We start from the raw sequence: 20421 nt of genomic DNA on the forward strand, positions 1-20421 counted from the left end.
TTTTTCTTGCAAATTGCAAATCTTCATTATATAACCTTGTTCCCAAATAAGGTAAAAAGTTTTTATCATATTTATTTTCTACCTACTGCTTAGGTTTTGTTGAAATTAGGTAGAATTTTAGCTATAAGTGATGTTAGCTTTTACAGCCTTTTCTCTTTTAAGTATTTAACAATGGCATTAAATTCCTAACCACATTATCAATGATTATTTTACATTGATAATTCTTATTGATTTCATTTTTTACCACTTGTGTACAGTATCTTCTTTCTTGAATTTAAATTTTTGATTAATTTTTGTATCTGTCAGAATACTTCCTTAAGCCCCTCCCCCCACAAAAAATTTGAATTTGTACAGATTCATCAGCATATGTCTCCGTATGGATTTTTCAAGGTATTTTTACCTAGCATTTATCCATCTGAAGACTTGAGTTATTTTTTCAAGTAAAGAATATTTTCTTGTAATTTTATTGCTTCCATTTAACCTGTTCTGCCCTCTCATTGTAGAATTCTAGTAATTCTGAGATTCGATCTTGGATGGGTCTTCTGTGCAGCTTATCTTTTTTCTCATGATTTCCATTTCTTTGCCATATTTATCTTTGTCCTGGGAGAATTCCTCACCTTGAACTTCTACTATATTAATTTGGTTCTCAGTCATGTTTATTTCAACCTACTCTTTTCTTCCTCTATTAAGTTTAAATTTTTTTTGTAATGATGAGTTTCTAACAGCTATTACATTGTGTTTGCTCCCTTTTTTATATTGAAGCCTGGTTGGTTTTATACATTCAATAACCTGTTGAATATTACCAGGAACATCAATTATAAGCTGATTGACATTAACTCTTGTTTCCTGCATTGACTTTTTTCAGGGGCTATTTACATAGTTTGCTTAGTTTGGTTCCTGTTGTGAGCTGCTGATTTCCTCGTAGGACCAGTGAGTTTTTGTTGCTTGCTCATGTTTCTAATGAAGTTTTGGGTAACCAGTGCCTTGGCTGATACAGGCTACCTAAGTAGTTATGTGAGTCACTATTTGATTCTCCTCAGCAGGCTTCCCCCTCGTAAACCAAAGCAGATAGTCATGGAATTCCAACGGCAAGCTTTGTTCCTGGTGGGGACAAGGCAGGAACATGCCAGAGGATGGACTTCTCTTAGGCATGCAGTGGCTAGGAGCTAACTAGCAAATGGACTTCCCCAGCCTCTGCCCTTGACCAAGGAGACTGTGAGGGCCTTGGGTAGCAAAGCTCCAGTTTACCTATGAGCCTGGGAACTAAGACTGCATTGGCCAGATTCTTGACATACTACTGTTAGTGCTGGTGAGGATGTGATAAGATGGACAGTTTTTTACATCACTGGTAGGACTAAAATTTATACCATTCTTCTGGAAAGTAATTTGGCAGAGTGTAAAAAAGGCTTTTAAAATGTCCATTCCCTTTGGTCTAGTTTTCATATTTCTAAAAGTCTATCTTAAAGAAATAGGGAAGTGGACATAGATTTATATTCAGGGATCTTAACTAATATGAAACTTATAATGGAAAATTGGAAAGAATCTAAATGTCTTATAGAAGAGGCATGGTAAATCATGTCAGTTACGTAGCTGTATGATGGAATACTTTGCAGCCAACTTTAAAATGCCTAATAACATGGAGAAGGGCTCACGATACAATGTTGAATGAAAAAAATCTGGGTACAACATTTTATATACAGTATGATCCCTCTTTGTTAAAAAAAAGAGAAAGATATATGTTTATATGTGATAAAAAGGCCACAGGTAACACAACACATTGTTGTCAGTGGTGGGATTCTAGGTGATTTGTGTTTTCTTTTTAAAACTTGTCTGTGGTTTTCATATTTTCTACAACTGAGTCTGTGTGACTGTTTTTTCCTCCTAATTATAAACGTTGTAAAAATGTCTCTCCACACTCTACATGGCACCAAAAAAGACTCCTGCTTTTCAGAATTTGTAGGCAAAAAGATGGTTTATGTCAGGGTTCAATTTGCCAATTATCATAATGTGCAAATGGATTTCAAATCCTCCAGCTTTCCCATTGTGCGCCGAGCATGGCTGCTGTTGCCAGCACTGGCATATGAGCTCCAGCACGGCCCATCTGCTGCTCAGGCGCGGCTTGGCTGACACAGATGTATTTCATTTTGTTCTTCAATTTGGCAACATTTTCTCTTTTCTCATTATCATTGCTGGGATTCATTTTGTTTACCAGTTTGTTGTTTTCTTTTGTTCCCTTTTGTGAAGAGGAAGAAGCCAACAATGGAAATTCTGCCTTCTGAAAATGCAGTCCTTGTCCTTCGGGATCTTGGACATATATTGCTAAAATGCTCTCTCTTTCTGACACTTGCAAGCCATTTCAATTGTTTTGATTAGCAGAAGGCTTTGTCCTGTATTTTTCAAAGAGCTCAGCATTCCTTTCCTCCTCCCTCCTCCCCCCCTCCCGGGAAGATTTGGAAATGGTTCCAAGTAGAAATTATAAACATTAGCCTTGAGCTATGCTCTCTCCATCTGGTGTTTGGTACATTTTTTTTAAACTGAGGCTCATGTTGTTTGTTTAATCTTCATCACTACTGCAGAAGCTTGAGGAGTGAGACTTAACACTCTGCCCCAAGCACCCTGCACTTAAGAAGGGATTTTCAACTGAATTGATTTGTATTTCAAAGAGCTGGGGGACAGTCAGCCAGATCGCCAAGAATTTGCTCAAGTGAAACTTGAGAACCGTTAGAAGCTTCTTAGAGACTTCTTGAATGGATTTGTTGGGATAGGATGGCTGCTGCTTGAGAAGCCTGACACTTTATTTGGAAGAGACATTCTTTGTAAGACTTTGTACTGCTTTTTTCTCTAGGTTACCCGGAAGAGACCTATCCAATTTATGACCTTTCAGATTGCATCAAGCGTAGGCAAGAAACAATCCTGGTGGATTACCCTGACCCAGAAGAGCCCTCTGCCGAGGAAATAGCTGAAAGAATGGGAGTGATAGAAGAAGAAGGATCAGGCCATTTGGGGTGGGAAATGCCTACTGACCCCAGAGCTCAGGAAGATAATTCTGTTACCTCATGTGACCCAGAGGCAGAAACATGTTCCCGCTGTTTTCATGAAGAAGAGGATCCCGCTGTCGTGGCAGAGAATGCTGGATTTGGTGCAGACAGTTACCGTGAGCAAGAGGAGACCACCGAAGAAATGTGGCCCCGCGACTTGAGAGATGAAGGGCCAGGCGTCAGTGCTGATAGAGCAGAGGCAGGGGGCATGCTGAGGAAGCGGGACCCCCACCGTTTAGAGTACAGACAGCCAGTTTGGTGAGGTGCCCATTACTCTAGTCCCAAGGTGACCTTTCTCTCCTCTCTGATTTCAACCTTGGCCCTGTGCCCTGTGTTTCATTCTCTGTGTTTAAATATCATAGACAGGCCACTGCCATGGATATCATGTGTCCTTCCTGGTGCTTACACACCTGTCACCTGTAAAACATCACAGTAATCAGTATGAACACAAGACAGCTTCCCTCTCTCTCTTCCTGCCTTTCCTCCATCAGAGAGTTGATCCACTGAGTAATTTTCTATCTATTGTGATTACAGATGGGACCACTCAGGGCAGAGGTCTGACTCTTCGTGTTAGGAGTAACAGATGGTTTACCTGTGAACAAACATCAGATTATACATGATGAGGACTTAAGGTTGTAAGAGTGAAGATTTCAGAGTCCAAAATACCTTATTCTGTGGGCCTTGAGCAGGTTAGTAGTCCGCTGAGCTCAAGAAGAAAACCTTCTGTTAGTGGGGATGGTGGGGCCAGAGCAGGGTAAGACTCTGCTGTCTGAACTGAAGCCCCTTTCTCACAGCAAGGCCCTTTTTAGGGGCACCCAGGCTGCCTCAGATCTCCACTTTTCTCCAGAGTAGAAGACTCCCACTGACCTGAGAATGAACCTAGAGGCTTATTGGGGGATGGTTTTGCTCTACTATTGCCTGGATCTCTAGCTTCCTTTATCCCTGTTCTGCTTAACAGAACTGCCAAATGCATAAGTACCTTTGTACCTCTGGCCTTCAGTGGCCAGAGGAAACTTGAGTTAGAGACTTTAGTCCTTGCCCTGCAGAGCCAAGGTTTGAGGCTTCAGGAAAGCCTGCCGAAGGGTGGTGGTCCTGCCGTGAGATGCTCAGAAGGCCAGGGAGCCGGTGATGGGGAGAGAACCCATGCGCTTATAGGCAGTCCTTGCTTAGATGCTGTTTCTGAATGTTGTACCCTCTGGGAAGTTTGTTCTCACAACAAATTCAATTGAAACAGAAGCGAGGAGGACTGAGCCTATAGACCAAGTGCCAGCCCAGCAGGGAAGCTGCAGGGACCCAATGCAGCAGTGCCCGGGAAGAGACCATTTGGAAGAGACCATTTGTTCCATATGTGGATGTCTGAGTCTGTTGAGAAAGCTGGGCAAAGTAGGAGGTCGGTTAGGACTGGGAGGACTGTGACCAAACCAAAAGCCTATCTCTGAGCTGCGATCTGTCACGCGTCTCCTTGAGGTAAGATGTATTCTGTCTAGTGAGGATGAGTGAATTCAGTTTACAGGTAAGACCTAAGAGTTTAAAGAGGACACATTCCTGAGGATATTCCCAGTCATGAAATGCAGAAGACTTGAAAATTAAGAAATCATGTAAAGGTAGACTTGGCTTTTAGAGTTCCATTGTGCCTGGCATGAGCAAGCGGCCAGGAAGATAGTTTAATCACTGTTAAATCACATAAGCATACACACTGCTGTCACAGGTACAGGATTGTATTAAGATAACGTATCAGCTACTGCTGTGAATTTGTTAGTTAATGACTACAGAGAAAAGTCACTGAAGACTGAGTCTATAGAAAGCATATTGTCTCTATCTCTGTGTGGAACATTTGATTCACTTGTAAAGAATACAGTTTAAAATGTACTGAAAACAGTCTAGATGTAACGTAATGCTGAAGGTAAAAAATAATGTAGGTGCTCTTTACTGTTTCGATAAATTAGTTTTCGTGTTGTTTGTCTTCATTCACAATGAGGGGTTGATTTATGAGAAGAGTTCTGGGAGCCTGTTTCGAGTTTCTTTTTTGCCTTAGGATATGATTCCCTTATTAGAGGTATGTATTTGTTTCCTTCTAGCTTATTCACTCATTTATTCATTCAGCAGACACTGCTCAGAGCTAGGCAGTGGGAACAGAAGGCTCAATTCCTACCTTTAAAAAAACTCAGTTGAATGTGGGAGCCGTATCCAATTTATTTTTAAAAATGAACTGTGAACTATAAAAGGGCTCAAGATCGAGAATTCTGCAGGCAGAGAAATGTTGGTCACAATTCCATCCTTGTCTATTCTAGTTGTAGAATCTGGCCAGTTCCTTAACCCCAGGAACCTTGGCTTTCTCACTCTAAAGCTGGCGGGTCAAAGTCCAGGTCTCACAGGGTAGTTATGAGGATTAAATGAAATCATCAGTGCCTATAAAACAGCACTATCCTATCTCATACAGGATAACCACTCAATAAGCGGTAGCCACTTTACTTTTATTGTACAAGGTTTTATGCTGTATTTGAGATACGGACCCAAATCTATAGGAGCACCAAAAAAGATCATTTTTGCTAAAGTACTTCAAGAAACTTCACAGAGGAGGTGGGTCTTGAGGGATGCTAAGAACTCCAGCTGTGCAAGGAAGAGAAAGGACATTCTTGGCAGAAAGGGTGGTGTTAGAGCAGTGGGGTGTGAAAGTAAAAGGACGAAGTTCAGGTATTTTGATGAGGCTGGTATGTAAGGTGTCACATAACCAACTCTTTTTTGGAATGTTAATCTTTGGGGGAAATTGGCTTACAGAAATAGTTCCTGCTGGAAGTACTAAGACCTCATGATAGCTCTTGCTGCCATGGTTCTTGGTGGGTTTGTATAGCAGGAATATATTTATGTATTTATATTTCAAAAATTTTAATGTACTTCTCAATAATTTCAGATTAGGCAGTCCTTTTTGGATTTTTCAGAATTATGTTATTCTTCAGGGATGACAATTATATTTGTATATACAATCCAGGAGGACCAGAAGCATGGGACTGGCTTTTGTTGTCATGCCTGCTGTCTCTTTCCTCCTGGTCTTCATTTCTCCAGAACTGATCTGGGCTGAGTCTCCTGGCACTAGGTCTGCAGTCACTTTTAGGCACCGTGGCAGAGCACAGTCATACCTCTGGGGGCAGATAGTTGGCCCAGGAAACAACTGCATCACCTGGGACCATGCTTGGTAAATCAGGTGGGTGATCCGGCCAGGAAATCCCCTTTCCTGGTCAGAATAAGAGCACAAGGAGAGTACATCCTTAGTTCCAGGACTAGTGCTATGTGAGCTCAGGAGCCAGGCCCAGAGAGCTGCATAGAGGAGTGCGGGCACGTTTGGCCTCTAGAAGAGATGCCTTGTGAGGACCCCACTCTCTGCACCCTCTATGGCCTGGATGATCCAATGACTTATGGTCCAGTCTGGGACACTTTGGGAAAAGGGAGCTTTAATTATGCCAGGATAATAGCTGTAAACTAGGACTTGGGAAAAGGGAGCTTTAATTACGCCAGGATAATAGCTGTAAACTAGGACTCTCCATGGACCCTGTCCAGGGCTAATTTACGAGGTTTGTCTTTAACCTGACCACTAAACAACAAAAATCTCTTTCCTTTTTAGTAGTTCCCTGCAAATGTTATTTCCCAGAGGCAGAGCCAAGGAGAGAGGCCACAGTTCAGGTAGGAAATGCTGTTGACCACAAAAAACTCCAAATCTGGGGTAATAAATAAACCAACCCTACTTACTACCACACTCTTAAGATTCCCTCAACCCAGACTATTTAGGTACCAAAGGAAAATCTAATACTTCAGCTACCCAGCAATGAGAAAAACGTGAAGTATCACAGACTTTGCCTTGACCATTTTCACACAAGTGTTTCTAAAATGTACCTAACCTTGTTTTTCCTTTCCCATTTTCTTATACAAAGTAAATAGGCCAAATTTCTCCTTTTTCTTGATTACTCCTTAACTTCTCTAAGCACCAGTTTCCTCACTTATGCACTGGGAATAATCCCCCCTCGCAATGCTGTGTGTAGTGTCTGTCCAGGGTGTAGCCTGTGCTAGGTGCTCACGCCAGTGCCATCAGCAGCGTCACACTCTGTCATCAGGTCCTGTGCTGCTGGGCTGTCGCCCTTGACACCCTCCAAGGCTACCCTGACTGCTGGGAATGGCCCAGAGCACAGGTCCTGCAATCTCTGGGTGACTTCAGTTTTTACCTCCCTCAGGATCAGACCCATAGCCTTCCTGTCTGCTTCCAGCCACAACTGCAGCCTCCCTTGCTGTTGGCTTCAGATCTGCCACAGGCCGAAAAGAAAATTCCCAAGTGTGTAGTGTGTCCAAGTCCTGTTTAAACAGGTTAGGCTGCTCTGCATAGGGCTAGAGGAACCCAGTGGCTGGGTCTTCATGTTATTTCTACCACTTGGGCCTTTCTCACCTTTTTTCAGCTCTATGGCCCTGTTTTTGTTTGTGCGGGGCAGGCCCACAGGGGTTTACTTAGGAAGCAGCAGCCCATTCTTCCAGCTGGCACAGCTGACCCTGCAGAGGATGCTCTAACTTAAGTACCTTCTGTCCTTACCCTTCTTCTAGCCCATCCAGCCTCTGCGTGTGTGGTTCTGACCATCCTTAAACTTGACGAGCACGGCCAGAGGGAAGACAGTTTCCACCCATATGTGATGGTTTCTAAACAAGCTATGATCCCCTTGTTACCACCACCTCCTGCCCACCCCTGAGGCTCTTAGGACAGAAGGAATGAATGATGTAGAAAAAAACTTTTAGGTAAGAAACATGTCTTTTTCTTTTATAGGGGGAAAAAAGTGCACAGCAGTGTTGAAACAGGTCAAGTTTAATTTGTTGATATATGGTTTGTGGTCTGTACTTAGACAAACACTAAGTTCTACAACATACATAATGTCAACATGGGAAAATACCAACTTTGTCATTGCACATACCAGTAAATAAATACATTTGCTCCAGAATACCAAAGAGTTTATTCAAAAAGTCACTTAATAAAAGCACAGTTTTGCAAGTTTGTCTAAAACTTGATGATTTTGAACAAAAATAAAATGTCTGACCACTCCAAAATAGGAAAAGACAATCTTGTGCAAATAGACGTACACATTCTAGGCATTATGAAAACTGGCTAAATGTATGCTCCCAACAAGGGAAGTGTCACCATCCTAAGTCCCCTTAGTCACCAAATGCAGGATCAAAGAGGCCAGAGTCGGGCTTCCCTTTCTAAGCCACTCTGTTACTCTCTAGGAAATTCTGGATCTTGGCCTCATCTCCAACTCTGCCTGGACCTTGATAGAGAAGGAGAGAGGGACAACAGAAGAGAAGAGGAAAGGGGTGTGACGTCTTTCTTAGGAAAGAAAAAAGGCACGGTGATGAGCTAGAAAGTGATGAGAGCAAGGATCAACTTTCATTCACCCTGAATCCTACTGCAAGCTGTTGACAGTCCAACCTCCTTATTTCGTAGGTGAGAAAACAGACCTAGAGAAATCACGTGGTTTGCTCAAAACCACGTGGTTACTAAGTGCAGTAGTGCTTTCTGTAAGACCAACTTGCCTCTCAACTTGGTTGGAATTCAAAACCCAAACCCGTCCCAAATACTTCTGCTGTACCTTTCCCCCCATATCCTGAGATGACAGAAAATTACAAACAGGAGGTATGGAAGGACAGGTGACCACTAAACTCAAACAAGAGCCCATCCTTTGGCCTGTTCCTGGGGCTGCTAAAGTTCTACAAGCCAGGGCCCAGGGCAGTGTAGGGTCCCAACGCCAGGCCCTGAGTGCAGGGGAGTCAGGCCCCACTCAGTGCTGGGCACCAAACTCATTCAGCTATCTGGAAAAATGTGCCCTGAGGGCCACCTGGCATCCTGAGGTCACAGGGGCATCTCAGCTGGGGTGAAGAATTGTAGAGAGGGGCAGGCTGGTGTTCCCGCAGGAAGGGAAAGCCAGGGACTCCATCTAGGAGATGGAATTTGTGCTTGCATAGCAAAGCCATGGGCACAGCCAGCCCAGCCTCTCCCCTCACTGTAAGGAAAGCACATCACTGTGGCTTGCTAAATTCAGAACTGCCTCTAAATATACGGTAAATTCATTTAGAAATGCCCCACCATTTCCAGAGCAAACAACGATGTCTGCGTCTTCAATTTTGTTGCCCTTGTCAGTGAAGGAGGTGGGCCCCAAATGTTGTCTTCTAGCCTGTGATTGTCACACTCCCTGGCTTTTAACACCTGTCCTCAGCATGGGTCTGGACCTTACATGCTCGTTCTGAATTAGTGTCATGATTTTTAAGGCACATTCAACTAGAATAAGTTCAAATTCATCCAAAAGCACACATGCAACACACCAATTTCTTCAGGTAATGCAAAGTGGGAACTGAAGAACTAAACTTTTGGGGATGGCATCTTCCCAATCAGAACCTTGGGAGAAAGAGTTGGTACTTTCCCAAGTATACTTTCTGATCAAAGAGCACGAAATGAACAAAATCCACCGGTGATCATAACTACATCCTTATTCCTTTCCTATTCATCTGTAGAAATATGATTGTAATAGGAAACCTCAATTGATTGTTCACAGATTGCCCTTTGCCCCAAATACACACAGAGACACACAGACAGACACAGAGCACCTTGGAGCCAGAAGGAAAGAAAAGCCAGAATTGGGGAAGAGTTAAGGAAGTGAACTTCACTGCTCTGTAGAACTGTTTGGGGGTGTGGCCCCAGGAGGAGGGAGTTAGAGCTAGGAGCAGTTACAGAGGAGCTGCCTAAGGTCCCAGCTACCCAACACCCTTAGGGACTGCTCATTCCATCACCAAGTTCCCTGCCCAACCAAGGACCATCTGGTTAGAGGGTATGAAGGGCAAGAACTCTTCCTGTGGGAGAGGCTGAGCCCAGGTGGCCTCCAGGGGCCCTGGCAGCTTTATGAGTCTTTGGGCCCATGGCTATGAGGCCAGTGGTCAAGGAGAACCAGCATCACCAGGAATGGGGTCTTCAGAACAGACCTCCTTGCGAGGCTGGGGTCTTAAGCAGGTGACTCGAGTACTCTTGCTGGTCACTCAGTGCCCAACAGAGGGTTTTGTTGCTGAGCTACCCTTGTCCATGCCCAGGCTGGGACTCTCAGGCCACATTCCTGACCCTACGAAAACACCTATCAACCCCCTCCCCTGTGTACTAGAGGAAAAAGCAGGGGACTAGTTTTCCATTGTGCTTCTGATGAATTTTCCACTCTGCCCCAGGATCCCCTCTCTCATGAGGATCCAGAACCAACCTGTTCTACCTTAAAATCACTGACCCAGAGAAACAGCTTGACTAGACTTTAGAGATCATCTACTTTCCATCATTCTAAATGTCAGCAGGTCTCTCTTTTCAAAGTCAAGAAAGGAAGAGCCAAACTGGGACTATGGACAGGAGGACGGCACAACAGTATTTCATTGGCAAGTGGACCAGCTCCGGTATAGAAGGTTCTAGTGCCCTAAAGATGGCCCCAAGTCAAGAGCTGTCCAGAAACTAGACCATGTTAACAAAACCTGGATCATTGGAGGGGCCTCTCACAGAGACATATGCCCCAGGTGTGGGCAGATCCCTGCTAGAACAAGAATGTCTTGCTTTAAGCACTCAACGTAGGAAAACCCAGATTACCAGGAAATGAGAGCATACTACTCCCACTGAAGTCGGAACAACTTCACCTCAGAGCCTTGCTAACATGTTTACTTTTTAAAAAACCGACTTCTATGTAGTCTTTCCAAGCACATCTGCTCTGAAGTGGGGAACAACCCTTGCTTGCTTCCCACTGATTTCCGATCTCCATCTGGGTGAGTAGCCTCTGTCAGGGTAAATGACAAATATGCAAGACTTCCCAAGTTGTCAGAGTAGATGGTACCATCCACGGAGGAGGGCGGCAGAGGGAGAGGTCAGGCGCAGCCCTGAACACCCACAACCCACCCGTCACACCTAGGTAGCAAAATGGGCAGCAGCCTTGCTGAGGCCTGCCCTCGGGGAGGAGCCAGGCACAGGCCAGTCACTATCAGACGGACATGCAAAAATCCAGGCAGCTTTCGGCAGGGAACTGCCCAGTTTCCCACTGAACATCCCTAAGTCTCCGGAATCAGGTGCACGGGCATGCGGACTGTGCCCCAGGAAGGTCAGAGAGAGCAGTTTCTTGGGGGATGGTGGGGACAAGGGAGCTGAAACTCCGAACTCTGCCCCTAACCAGCCAGGTGACCCAGGGCAAGTCCTACTTTCTAGATGATCTCTCAGATCTTTTGTGGTTCTGAAACATTTCCTGCTCTCCTTACCCTGTCCCATTCCCAGCTAAGAAGAACCACATACAGTACCTCAGCAACCACAGCCCAGGCTGACTGCAGTGGGAGCTGAAGCACAGGCGGGAGCTCCAGGCACGCCTACCTGTGTGCAGTCTGGGGCTGGTGTCCTGGGGTTCATGGGGTTTGTGCAGGGACTGCTCAGCAGGGAGCTCCTGGGGAACAGCCCTGTCCCACGTGCCGCCTGTATGCTGAGCCTGCGTCCTGCAGGCCCCATCCTCTATAAGAGATCTGACCTTGGGGGCTGGCCTCCTGCTGCCTCTGTGCACACAGAGAAATCAAATGAGCTCAAACCCTAGCCACCAGCCAATTCCCACAGCCACAGCCAGGCCCCTGCAACCCTGGCAAGGTCCTGCCACTCACCTTTCCCCATGCCCGTAACTCTTCCCAGGCCCAGCTGAGGCCTTCTGAAGCTGGAGAACTTTGTGTAGTTGTAAGGGCCAGGCTCGGCTCCCCAGCCCTCTGCTCTGTAAAGTAGGTGTGCCCTAACACTTACACACACACACTCACTGGGCCCCTCACAGTTGGGCTGAGTGCACGGCCCCGCAGCCCTGCACTGTGCTTCCTCTCCCTCTACACCTCTTCCTGCCTCCCCGGCTGAAGAGGCTGCTCAGCTTGGCAAACGTGACTGCAGCAGGATACCAACCCAAGGGTCGGGGGTGGGGGCGTTGATCTTGGGGCGCAGAAAGAATTCACGCTGGTCCCTTCATATCCCCCACTCCTCTGCCTCAGCAGTGGAGGCGCAGGAGCCAGTACCTGGATGGCTGGGCCCAGGAGCCCACTGAGAGCCAAAGGGTCACCTGGCACGAGGCCTATGTACAGGGGGTCGGCAAGGCTGTCTCCGCAGGCAGGCAGCTCCACTCCAGGCTGGGCAACCCCAGAGGGCACAAGGTGGCCTCTACTCGCAGGCCAGCTTGCTGTCGAAGCTGGACAGGGCAATGGCAAAGGCCTGCAGCGCACACAATGGGTAGTTGTAATCCATGGTGAACACGTCCTCTGCTACACGGCCAAACTGCATCACAATGTAGTCCGCTGGAGCCAGGCACAAGTGTGGACAGAGACAGAAGGGCAGAGCAGGGATGGCGGAGATGGGGAAGGACAGACACCCAAATCACAAGAGGGAAGAGAAAGCGAGAAGCAGAGAAGCCAAGAGAATCCCAAACACAGACCAATTGGGAGAAGTGGCAGGAGAGATGGAACAGGTGGCAGAGGAGAAAGATGCATACAAACACCAGGAGACAGGGAAGAAGAGAGGAAGTCCATTCAAAGGGTGTTCCCACGCCTGAGACTCTGCTGAGTGCACAGAATCTAGGGTCAGGGCTCCAGAGAAGGTTCCTCCACGGCCTCCCAGTCATTATGGTTAGAAAGTTCTTTACACCTAATCTAAGCCGTATAATCCATGTCCTTAAACTCTGACCTCTACGGGCAGGGCTAGGTGAGCTGAACCCTGAGCTAAGGGCCCCGGGTATCACGTGGACAGTAAAGTCAGGGCAGAAACACTCACGGTCATTGCCGTGGATGATCTGGAAGTTCTTCACGGAGGCCTGAGTGACGCGCCCGTGGAAGTTGAGTACGTAGGACTGCGTGTCGTCATTCCAGACAGGCGTCTTGTTCTGCAGCTCAATGATAGTCTCCGTGTTCTTATTTTGCCAGCGTGATAGCAGCGTCTCATGCTCCTGGGAGGGCAGCCTCAGCTGAGCCAGGCCCAGGCCTTGGCACCATGACCCCCCCCCAAAGAGGGATCTGCCCCAGGGGTGGGAGTCCTTAGATTTCCCTAGACCTCCAGGGCTTCTCACACTGTGTCTCCTCCACACATACACACCAGCTGGAGTTCTGCCCTTAGACGCTCATGCAGACGCTGGGATAATGGGGAAGGCGGGTGGGATGGGGTAGAGACTCACGTTGCGGGGCCGGATACAGACTCTCTCGTGAACCATGGTCATGCCTGGGACAATCACACTCATCTTCCGCGGCCCCTTGAAACCTAAAACATTTGTTTCCTAGGAAATAGCGACAGAGAACTCAACACTGGCCCTGTGAGGACTCAACTTACCTACTGGAGAGACTGGGGGGAGGGAATAAAGTTGAGCTGAGCTAGCTTCCACCACTCACATGTCTAACAGGCATCTCTAAACTTACCATGTCCGGAAGTGCGCTCCTGAATCTCCACTCTGCCCAAATGAGCTGCTCTTACAGTCCTCCTCGCTCCCCTTAAGAGCATCTCAATTCTTCCATCTGCTCAAACTACTTGGAGTCATACTTGACTCCCCCCTCTCCCTCACACCCCACTTCTAATCCATCAGCAAATGCTGTCGGCTCTCCCTTCAAATTATATTCAGAATTCAACCACTTTTCACCACCACCATCCCTCACCAAGATCACAGTACCGGCCTTTAGCTGGAATCCTTGTTTCCTCACCACCACCACCCCCCCCCCCGCCTTCCTCCCCGTCATCTGTTCTCCACACAGCGGTGAGTGGTCCTGGTCAGTCAGATCATTTTCCTCTTCAGTTCAGAGTAAAAGCTGACGGTCCTCCCTCAACCTGCAAGGCCTCACGTCATACGGCCCCATTACCCCCTCTCTTCACCACTCCCCTGCATTCTCTGACCTCCTTGCTATTCCCGCTGCATGCCAGGCATCCAGGATTTTGGCACTCGCTGTGTTCTCCCCGACACCTGCACAGCTGGCTCTCACTTCCTTCTGGCCTTTACCTAAGCACTACCTTGGTGGGGCCCTCCCTGCCATCCTTCCTAAAAGGACATTCATAGGCCTCTTCCCTGCTTTATTTTTTCCTTCTTACCATTTATCAGAACATATTTATTTTGCTTATATGACTGTCTTATAGCTTATCTCCCCACTAAGGGTTCACATCCCATAAGGGTCTGTATTTGTCTCTCTCTTCACTACTATCTCTTCAGAGCCTCCAATAGCACCTGGGGCTCAGTATCTGAAGAGTCAGACTGCCTCCCCAAAGCCGACCAGCAGGTGGCACCACTGGATCATACAAAACAGCTATGCATTCCCAGGCTGATGGTACCAGGTCCTCATTCTGAAATGAGATGGAGAAACCCTTTGTGTTTATATTCATTCCAGTTTGGTCATCTGTGAGCTGTGTGACATTGGCAAGTGACTCAACCTCTGATCCTAGGTTTCCTCATCTATACAATCAAGAAGATAGGATGGAGCTCTTAGGTTGAATATTCAATGAGATGATAATGCAAAGGGCCTTACAGTCCATTCAGGACCTGAACACGGGAGGGAGGACTGGAAGCTTGCACCAACAGGAACCCAGGCCTTCTGCCTCCTCCTTTGCAGGAGGCATCCAGGCTGGGCTTCAGAGAGCCAGGCCTAGTCCCCAGAACTCGCCAAGCAGATGGCCAGCTGTGTCCTGTCCCAGGCAGGGGCCACTCCACTGCGCCTCCGTGTCTGCCCGTAAAGGTAGATGGGATAGGCCACAGACAGGTAGCAAGTCCTGAGTGTCACGTCTAACTTGGAGACCAGAGACCCGGGAGCCCACGACTCACGTAGCATACAGCAGCCAGCTCCTGACGTAAGGTTCCACTTTCCAAAGGAGATGATGCCTTCTGAGGGTTGACTCCATTGTCATAAACGGTGAACTTTGTGCCCATGAGGTTGGACCTGAAGGACAGGCACGATCAGCACAGGGTCATGCACCCTGTGCCCCAAGGCTGTCCTGTGGCGAGCCTGCGAAGCATTCTGGGCTGGGCCAGGAGCGGACCTGGGGGCACAGGCACACTGCACATGGAGTCCCCGCCTCTGGAGGCGCTTCTTGGACAGAAGGCCTCAACTTGCTCTGAGTTTAATCAAAGAGCATCTCGGTTCAGTTCAGGGAAATCTGAGTTCCACAGAAAGTCTCCCTGGAGGAACAGGAGTGGCTCCCCACACGGGAGGTGAGCCACCAGAGTAGCATCTGACAAGACTGCAGAGGGGACTCAGCGCCCCAAGGAGGGTGGAGATGTTCTACTACTCTGTCCCATTCAGCCTGTGAGCTTTGGTCCAGCCCCATCTCCAGCTTTAGCTCCTGACTGCTAAGCTTGACTTATGCTCCCAAACCGGGCACTCTTCCTCAGCACACCTTCCCTCACCTGAGGCCTAGCTCAGAGCCTTTCCCCCACCCTAAGGCTGCTTTCTCTTCCCTCAAGGGCTCACTCTCAGCCACGCCCCTTGGCACTGACCATGGGGCTAAGGCGGCTCTTCCACGGTGGCCTACGTCGTCACTGACATCCTAGGGTTTGATCCAACCCTCTTTGCGGGCCTGCATCCCCTCTGCCTAGGAGCAGCTTAGGGTAGGGCATGTGAGGCCCATCTTCAGATCGGCTCTAGGCTGGCACAGACCGGGCCTATGGTTGATCTGATAGAAACGACTTTGGGAGAGGATCGACCCCTGGCCTGGATCTCCCTCAGGGACAGGAGATGTCCTCTACAGAGCCTGCCCCTGCCTGCCCCACCCCTGCCAGCCTCCTGGGGGAGTGCTCGTACCGCAGTTTCCCGATGTAGCTGTCCCCTCCTCGAGACAAGTCTGTTGGGTCCACAGAGATGAGGTAATTGGAAGTTTTACTCTTCTTTCTCTTCCTTCCCGCCAGGAGGAACACCTTGGGAGTGGAGCAGGGTCATGTTCCAGGCCCGGCCTCCGGTCCACACACAATCACGGGTGCCACTCACACACCTGCACTCACGAGTGACTCCCTTGCTTCAGCTCTGGAACATACGTGTGTGCACACACACACACACTGACCAGGCATGGAGGCTTCTGTCTCTTTGGGGGAACTGGCAGGTCAGTGCTGGAGCTGAGGCTTCCAGTCCCATTCCAGCCCCCAGGACTTCAAGCCCACAGGGTGAAAACTGTGTGTCCAAGCCAACCTCACCTTCTTCCCATCCTCACGGTCCAGGTGCAGAAAGTAGGTGGGGTACATGCCCCGGTCCATGCCCTTCTTGTCCCGTGTGATGCGGCACTTGATGGTGATCCCCTGTGGGGCCGGCCTCAGGACGAACTCCTCAAGATCCTGGACCTCAACATCCACCGACGGCTCTGGGGCTGGGGGGCTGGGGGCTGAGGCTGCCTCCTACGGAGGAGAGAGGAGAAGCCTGAGCCCCAGGGACCCTGAACAGCTGAAACTGGTGGTCTGGTATCCAAAGCTGCCCCCAACGTGGTAATGGTGGGAGACAGGGCAGGCCCCCTGGGATGTGGACCCAGCTATCCTGGCCCTGGGACCAGCAGCTAGCTTCCTAGCCCTTCCCTCACCTCAGCAGCCCTGGGGGTGGGGAAGGAGGAAATGGGCAGGTTCTCAGGGGCCATCCTGTCCAACTCCAGCTCCCCCCAGCCCCCAGCCCGGCTGAAGAGACTGGGAGGACAGAAGAGCCCAGGCCGGAGAAGGTCCTGATAGGCACCTGGGCCCAGCCCCTGGCCCAGAAAAGCCAGCTCCCCGTCACTTCACACTCGTTCCCCTCCCAGCTGGGTGACACTGCCGTCTGCCCCTCTGCTGAGCAGGAAGCTCCGTACTCACCCTGATGGACTTCCTGCTCGTCGCAGAGCTGGGGCGGGTGTTGCTGTTCAGCTGGGAGGAGCTGGAGCTGTTCTCGTCCTCATCCTCCTCCTCCTCTTCGAAGCTCATGCTGCTGGAGACGCCTGGGCCACAGAGGAGCGGGAAGGGACGAGCGGTCACACAGGCACGCCCGGTCACCGGTTCCCAGGCTCTGAGTCACCCACACGTGCAGAGCTGCATGTACACATGTGCATCCACACACTCCCACACACAACCAGATGCACACAAGGACGCTTTCTCTCTGGTGCGTACGAGAGCTGGGGCTGGTCGCTATCCCTAGGTGCAGCCCCCCTCCCAGCTTCGGCCATCAGACCCTCCCTCTCTAGCGGTCAGGGTGCCCTGTCTCCGTGTAGCAAGTCCTGAGTTGAGCTGACCCCGCACTGGGAGCCTCCACTTCTGGCCTCAGGCCTACAGAGGCCTTGGCTAGCACAGGCCGTGAAATCTCGGGAAAGGCCCGACTCCTTACTCAGCCTGATGCGTGGGGCCCACCAACTCCTCTCCAAAGCCTGCCTGGGCCCCCTGGCTACGTGCTTCTCCACACCTGGGATGCCATCTCCAGCCCTCTCTCCAGGAAGCTGTCCCGTGGTCGGGAAACGATGTGGGCAGCAGGTTTCCTGGGAGGATCTGCCTTGCCTCTCAGCCTCCTGGCCCCGCTCCCCCTAGCTCAGCAGACAGGGGGCACGTTTCGCAAGCAGGAGCTTTTTCAAAGGAACCAAAGGGAGAGGAAACCTGTCCCCAAACCTGGGCCTCCCTGGGGGCAGATGGGGATGGGGAGAGACAGGGCTGGGCTGCGAGCTGGTTGGTTATCTTAGTTCACACTTCCCTTAACTCAGCCTTATCAGGGGCCCCTCCCTGCCCAAGTTTCTCATTGCTCTCCAAGTGTGCCCCACACCAGGGCCTGGGAGGGGCTGGAACAGACACAGGAGAGTCATGCTCCCCAAGAAGGGTGCATCTGAGAACCTGGGGCTGGGCTTGGGGGGCATCACTGGACCCCCACGGGGCTCACCCTTCCTCTGCATCGTGGCACAGACGTCCTACCCACTGGGCCGTGTGCCCCCACCAGCGGCTGTCTCCCCCTCGTCCCGGGCGTGGTCTGACTGGCCCACAGTCAGGATCCGCATGGGGCCTCGGGCCTCAGACCTGTCTTCTGCCAGTGCTGCTGGACCGCTGGTGCCTGCAGGCCACGGACACTCCTGAGTCCCATCCAGGGGTGGGGAGGGCGGGGGGAGAGCCTGGATTCTCAGATGTCCAGGAAGAGGGTGAGGGAAGAATGGGGGGACCCTCTGAAAACTTCATTGGCAAAACCGAGTTTTTAAAAAGGAATGACAGCTGTCTGTCAGCCTCTTAACGATCAGTGAGCTAGGAAGGGGCATGGGCTCCGTTTCTTCTGCCGTTCCCCTACATCTGTGGCCGAGGGTAGGACTGAGATGCCTCACATCCCAGGCAGACAGCTCCCAAACCAACTGCACGGTGGAAAGGACGAGAGGGAGAACGAGGCCGGATCCGACACGGCAAGGCCACCACTCGGCACAGACGCGGCCAGCTCCACGTCGTCCAAGCTGATCTCTCTCCCTCACACACGCAGACTCACACACGTCGTAAAAACACACAGGTCCCTCAAAAAAGCCAGGTTGGCATACACTTGCTTTTCCGAATGGAGGGGCTCCCCTCCCCCGTCAACCTTCCTGCCCAAGTTGCCACAGCTTCAGGCAGAAGGCTCTACCCAGAATGCTGCGGTCAGTCAGCTCCACAAGCCCACAGACCCCAACGCACCACTGTCCAGCCACGACCCAGAGGCCCGAAGCCACTCCGTGTAAAGGCTTGAGGAGACAGGGTGTCTAGCCAGCAGAGACAGGGCTCGGGGCAGGGGCCCGTAACCGTCCTTGCTCTCCAGGGATCTTCTCTGGAGAGGCAGGAGCAGAGGGAACAGACTGGTCTGTGGGGCCCAGAGGGTGGAACTGGGAGTAGGGAAGAGTCGAGGAAGCTGCCCAAGGTGGGGACGGGCTGCCGGGAGGTAGTGAGCCCCCCGGAGGGCGTGTCCTGGGCAGTGCGGAGGTAGAGGCGCTCAGGCCCCCCGGTGGGGAGCTGGACGTCACGTCCCGGCAGCCCGCGAGGCCAGCCCAGTGCCGCAGGAGCGAGAGGAGGCCTGCGAGCCAGCTGGGACGCGGGGCCCGGAGCGCCACGCAGGGCCCTCGCCAAGGCCTCCCACCCGGTCCCGCACCCCGAAGTCTGGAGGATAAGCCTCCCGCCCACCCCGCAGAGGGGCTGGGCTTCCTGAGGACGCCGGCAGTGAGGGCAAGCCAACCTTTGTGCCTCCCCTTCTTCTCCTTCCCAGAGGCCGCGCCCTGGCCCCCCGCCGCGGCGGCTGCCTTGGTCCTCTTGGCTGAGGCTGGCGCTGTGGGGCGGGCAGCTCCCAGGGGCACACTGGCAAGCGAGTCGGCCTCCTGAACTGCTCAGAAGAGAGCGAGGGACAGAGCGAGAGAGAGAGCGGGAGAGAGAGAGCGAGAGCGGGAGAGCGAGAGAGCGAGAGCGGGAGAGCGAGAGCGCGAGAGAGAGCGAGAGAGCGAGAGACAGAGCGAGAGAGCGCGAGACAGAGCGAGAGAGAGCGCGAGAGAGCGAGAGACAGAGCGAGAGAGAGCGCGAGAGAGCGCGAGACAGAGCGAGAGACAGAGCGAGAGAGAGCGAGAGAGAGAGAGCGCGAGAGAGACAGAGACAGAGCAAGAGAGCGAGAGCGCGAGAGAGCGAGAGACAGAGCGAGAGAGCGCGAGACAGAGCGAGAGAGCGCGAGAGACAGAGAAAGAGAGCAAGAGAGCGAGAGCGAGCGAGAGCGAGCGAGTGCGAGAGAGAGAGAGAGAGCGAGAGAGAGAGAGAGAGAGAGAGAGAGAGAGAGAGAGAGCGCGCGCGAGAGAGAGCGAGAGACAGAGCGAGAGACAGAGAGAGACACGGGCGCAAGGTGAGGCCAGAGCTCCAGCACAACACTTCCCAGTTCCCCCACCACTGGCCAAGCCCCGCCAGGGCCTCCACATGCCGTCTCTGCCAGGCAGGCCAAGCGGGAAGGAGGCGGCACCACCCCAGCCCCCGCGGGGTGCTAAGTCAACAGCCTGACCCGCACCACGGCCAACCCAGAAGCAGAGCAGTCTGGGAGGGGGTGGGAGAGCGTCTGGGAGAATGTGGGCCATCGAAATGGTGGGTGAAAGACAGAAAAGCTGCAGCCCCTGGGAGAGACCACAGCGAGGGCCAGCACCCCAGGGAGCTGCACTGGCCGTATGGGATGAGCCCCTGAGGCAGGACAGTAAGGGACAGGAGCCACACGCCAACAGAGAGGTCTCGGAAGGGCCACTGCTGGGCGTCTCCACGCTCTCCACACTTCAGAACCCCAATCTGCTCAGGGTCCTTGGGTGGTTTCCTAGTGCTCACAAGATGACCACCGACATCCTTCTGCAAGTCTGGCCTTCCCCTTGGTCTAACTGCGCACTCCTCAGCTCCCGGGCACCCCAAGT

General features: G+C 51.0%; 2 protein-coding genes across 10 annotated transcripts in view; one reads left to right on the plus strand and one right to left on the minus strand.

Moving 5' to 3' along the window:
• The window catches only part of RIC3 (RIC3 acetylcholine receptor chaperone), a 49392-nt gene extending 44409 nt beyond the window's left edge, over positions 1-4983 (plus strand). For 3 of the 5 annotated variants that reach the window (XM_067750037.1, XM_067750038.1, XM_067750041.1), the window contains one exon: positions 2846-4983. In XM_067750037.1, the coding sequence (XP_067606138.1) occupies positions 2846-3300 (455 nt within the window). In that variant the 3' untranslated portion in view covers positions 3301-4983. The remainder of the gene's footprint in view (positions 1-2845) is intronic. The other 2 variants (XM_067750040.1, XM_067750042.1) reach the window with 2 other exon arrangements.
• A 2879-nt stretch (positions 4984-7862) lies between these two features.
• TUB (TUB bipartite transcription factor) overlaps positions 7863-20421 on the minus strand; it is a 90185-nt gene continuing 77626 nt past the window's right edge. For 2 of the 5 annotated variants that reach the window (XM_067750035.1, XM_067750034.1), the window contains exons 4-12: positions 19227-19370; positions 18695-18824; positions 16883-17004; positions 16244-16441; positions 15858-15970; positions 14882-14996; positions 13259-13357; positions 12862-13033; positions 7863-12389 (exon numbers count right to left, since the gene is read on the minus strand). In XM_067750035.1, the coding sequence (XP_067606136.1) occupies positions 12256-12389; positions 12862-13033; positions 13259-13357; positions 14882-14996; positions 15858-15970; positions 16244-16441; positions 16883-17004; positions 18695-18824; positions 19227-19370 (1227 nt within the window). In that variant the 3' untranslated portion in view covers positions 7863-12255. The remainder of the gene's footprint in view (positions 12390-12861; positions 13034-13258; positions 13358-14881; positions 14997-15857; positions 15971-16243; positions 16442-16882; positions 17005-18694; positions 18825-19226; positions 19371-20421) is intronic. The other 3 variants (XM_067750032.1, XM_067750033.1, XM_067750036.1) reach the window with 2 other exon arrangements.

Source organism: Pseudorca crassidens, chromosome 9 (assembly GCF_039906515.1).
Source record: "Pseudorca crassidens isolate mPseCra1 chromosome 9, mPseCra1.hap1, whole genome shotgun sequence".
Lineage (NCBI taxonomy): Eukaryota > Metazoa > Chordata > Mammalia > Artiodactyla > Delphinidae > Pseudorca > Pseudorca crassidens.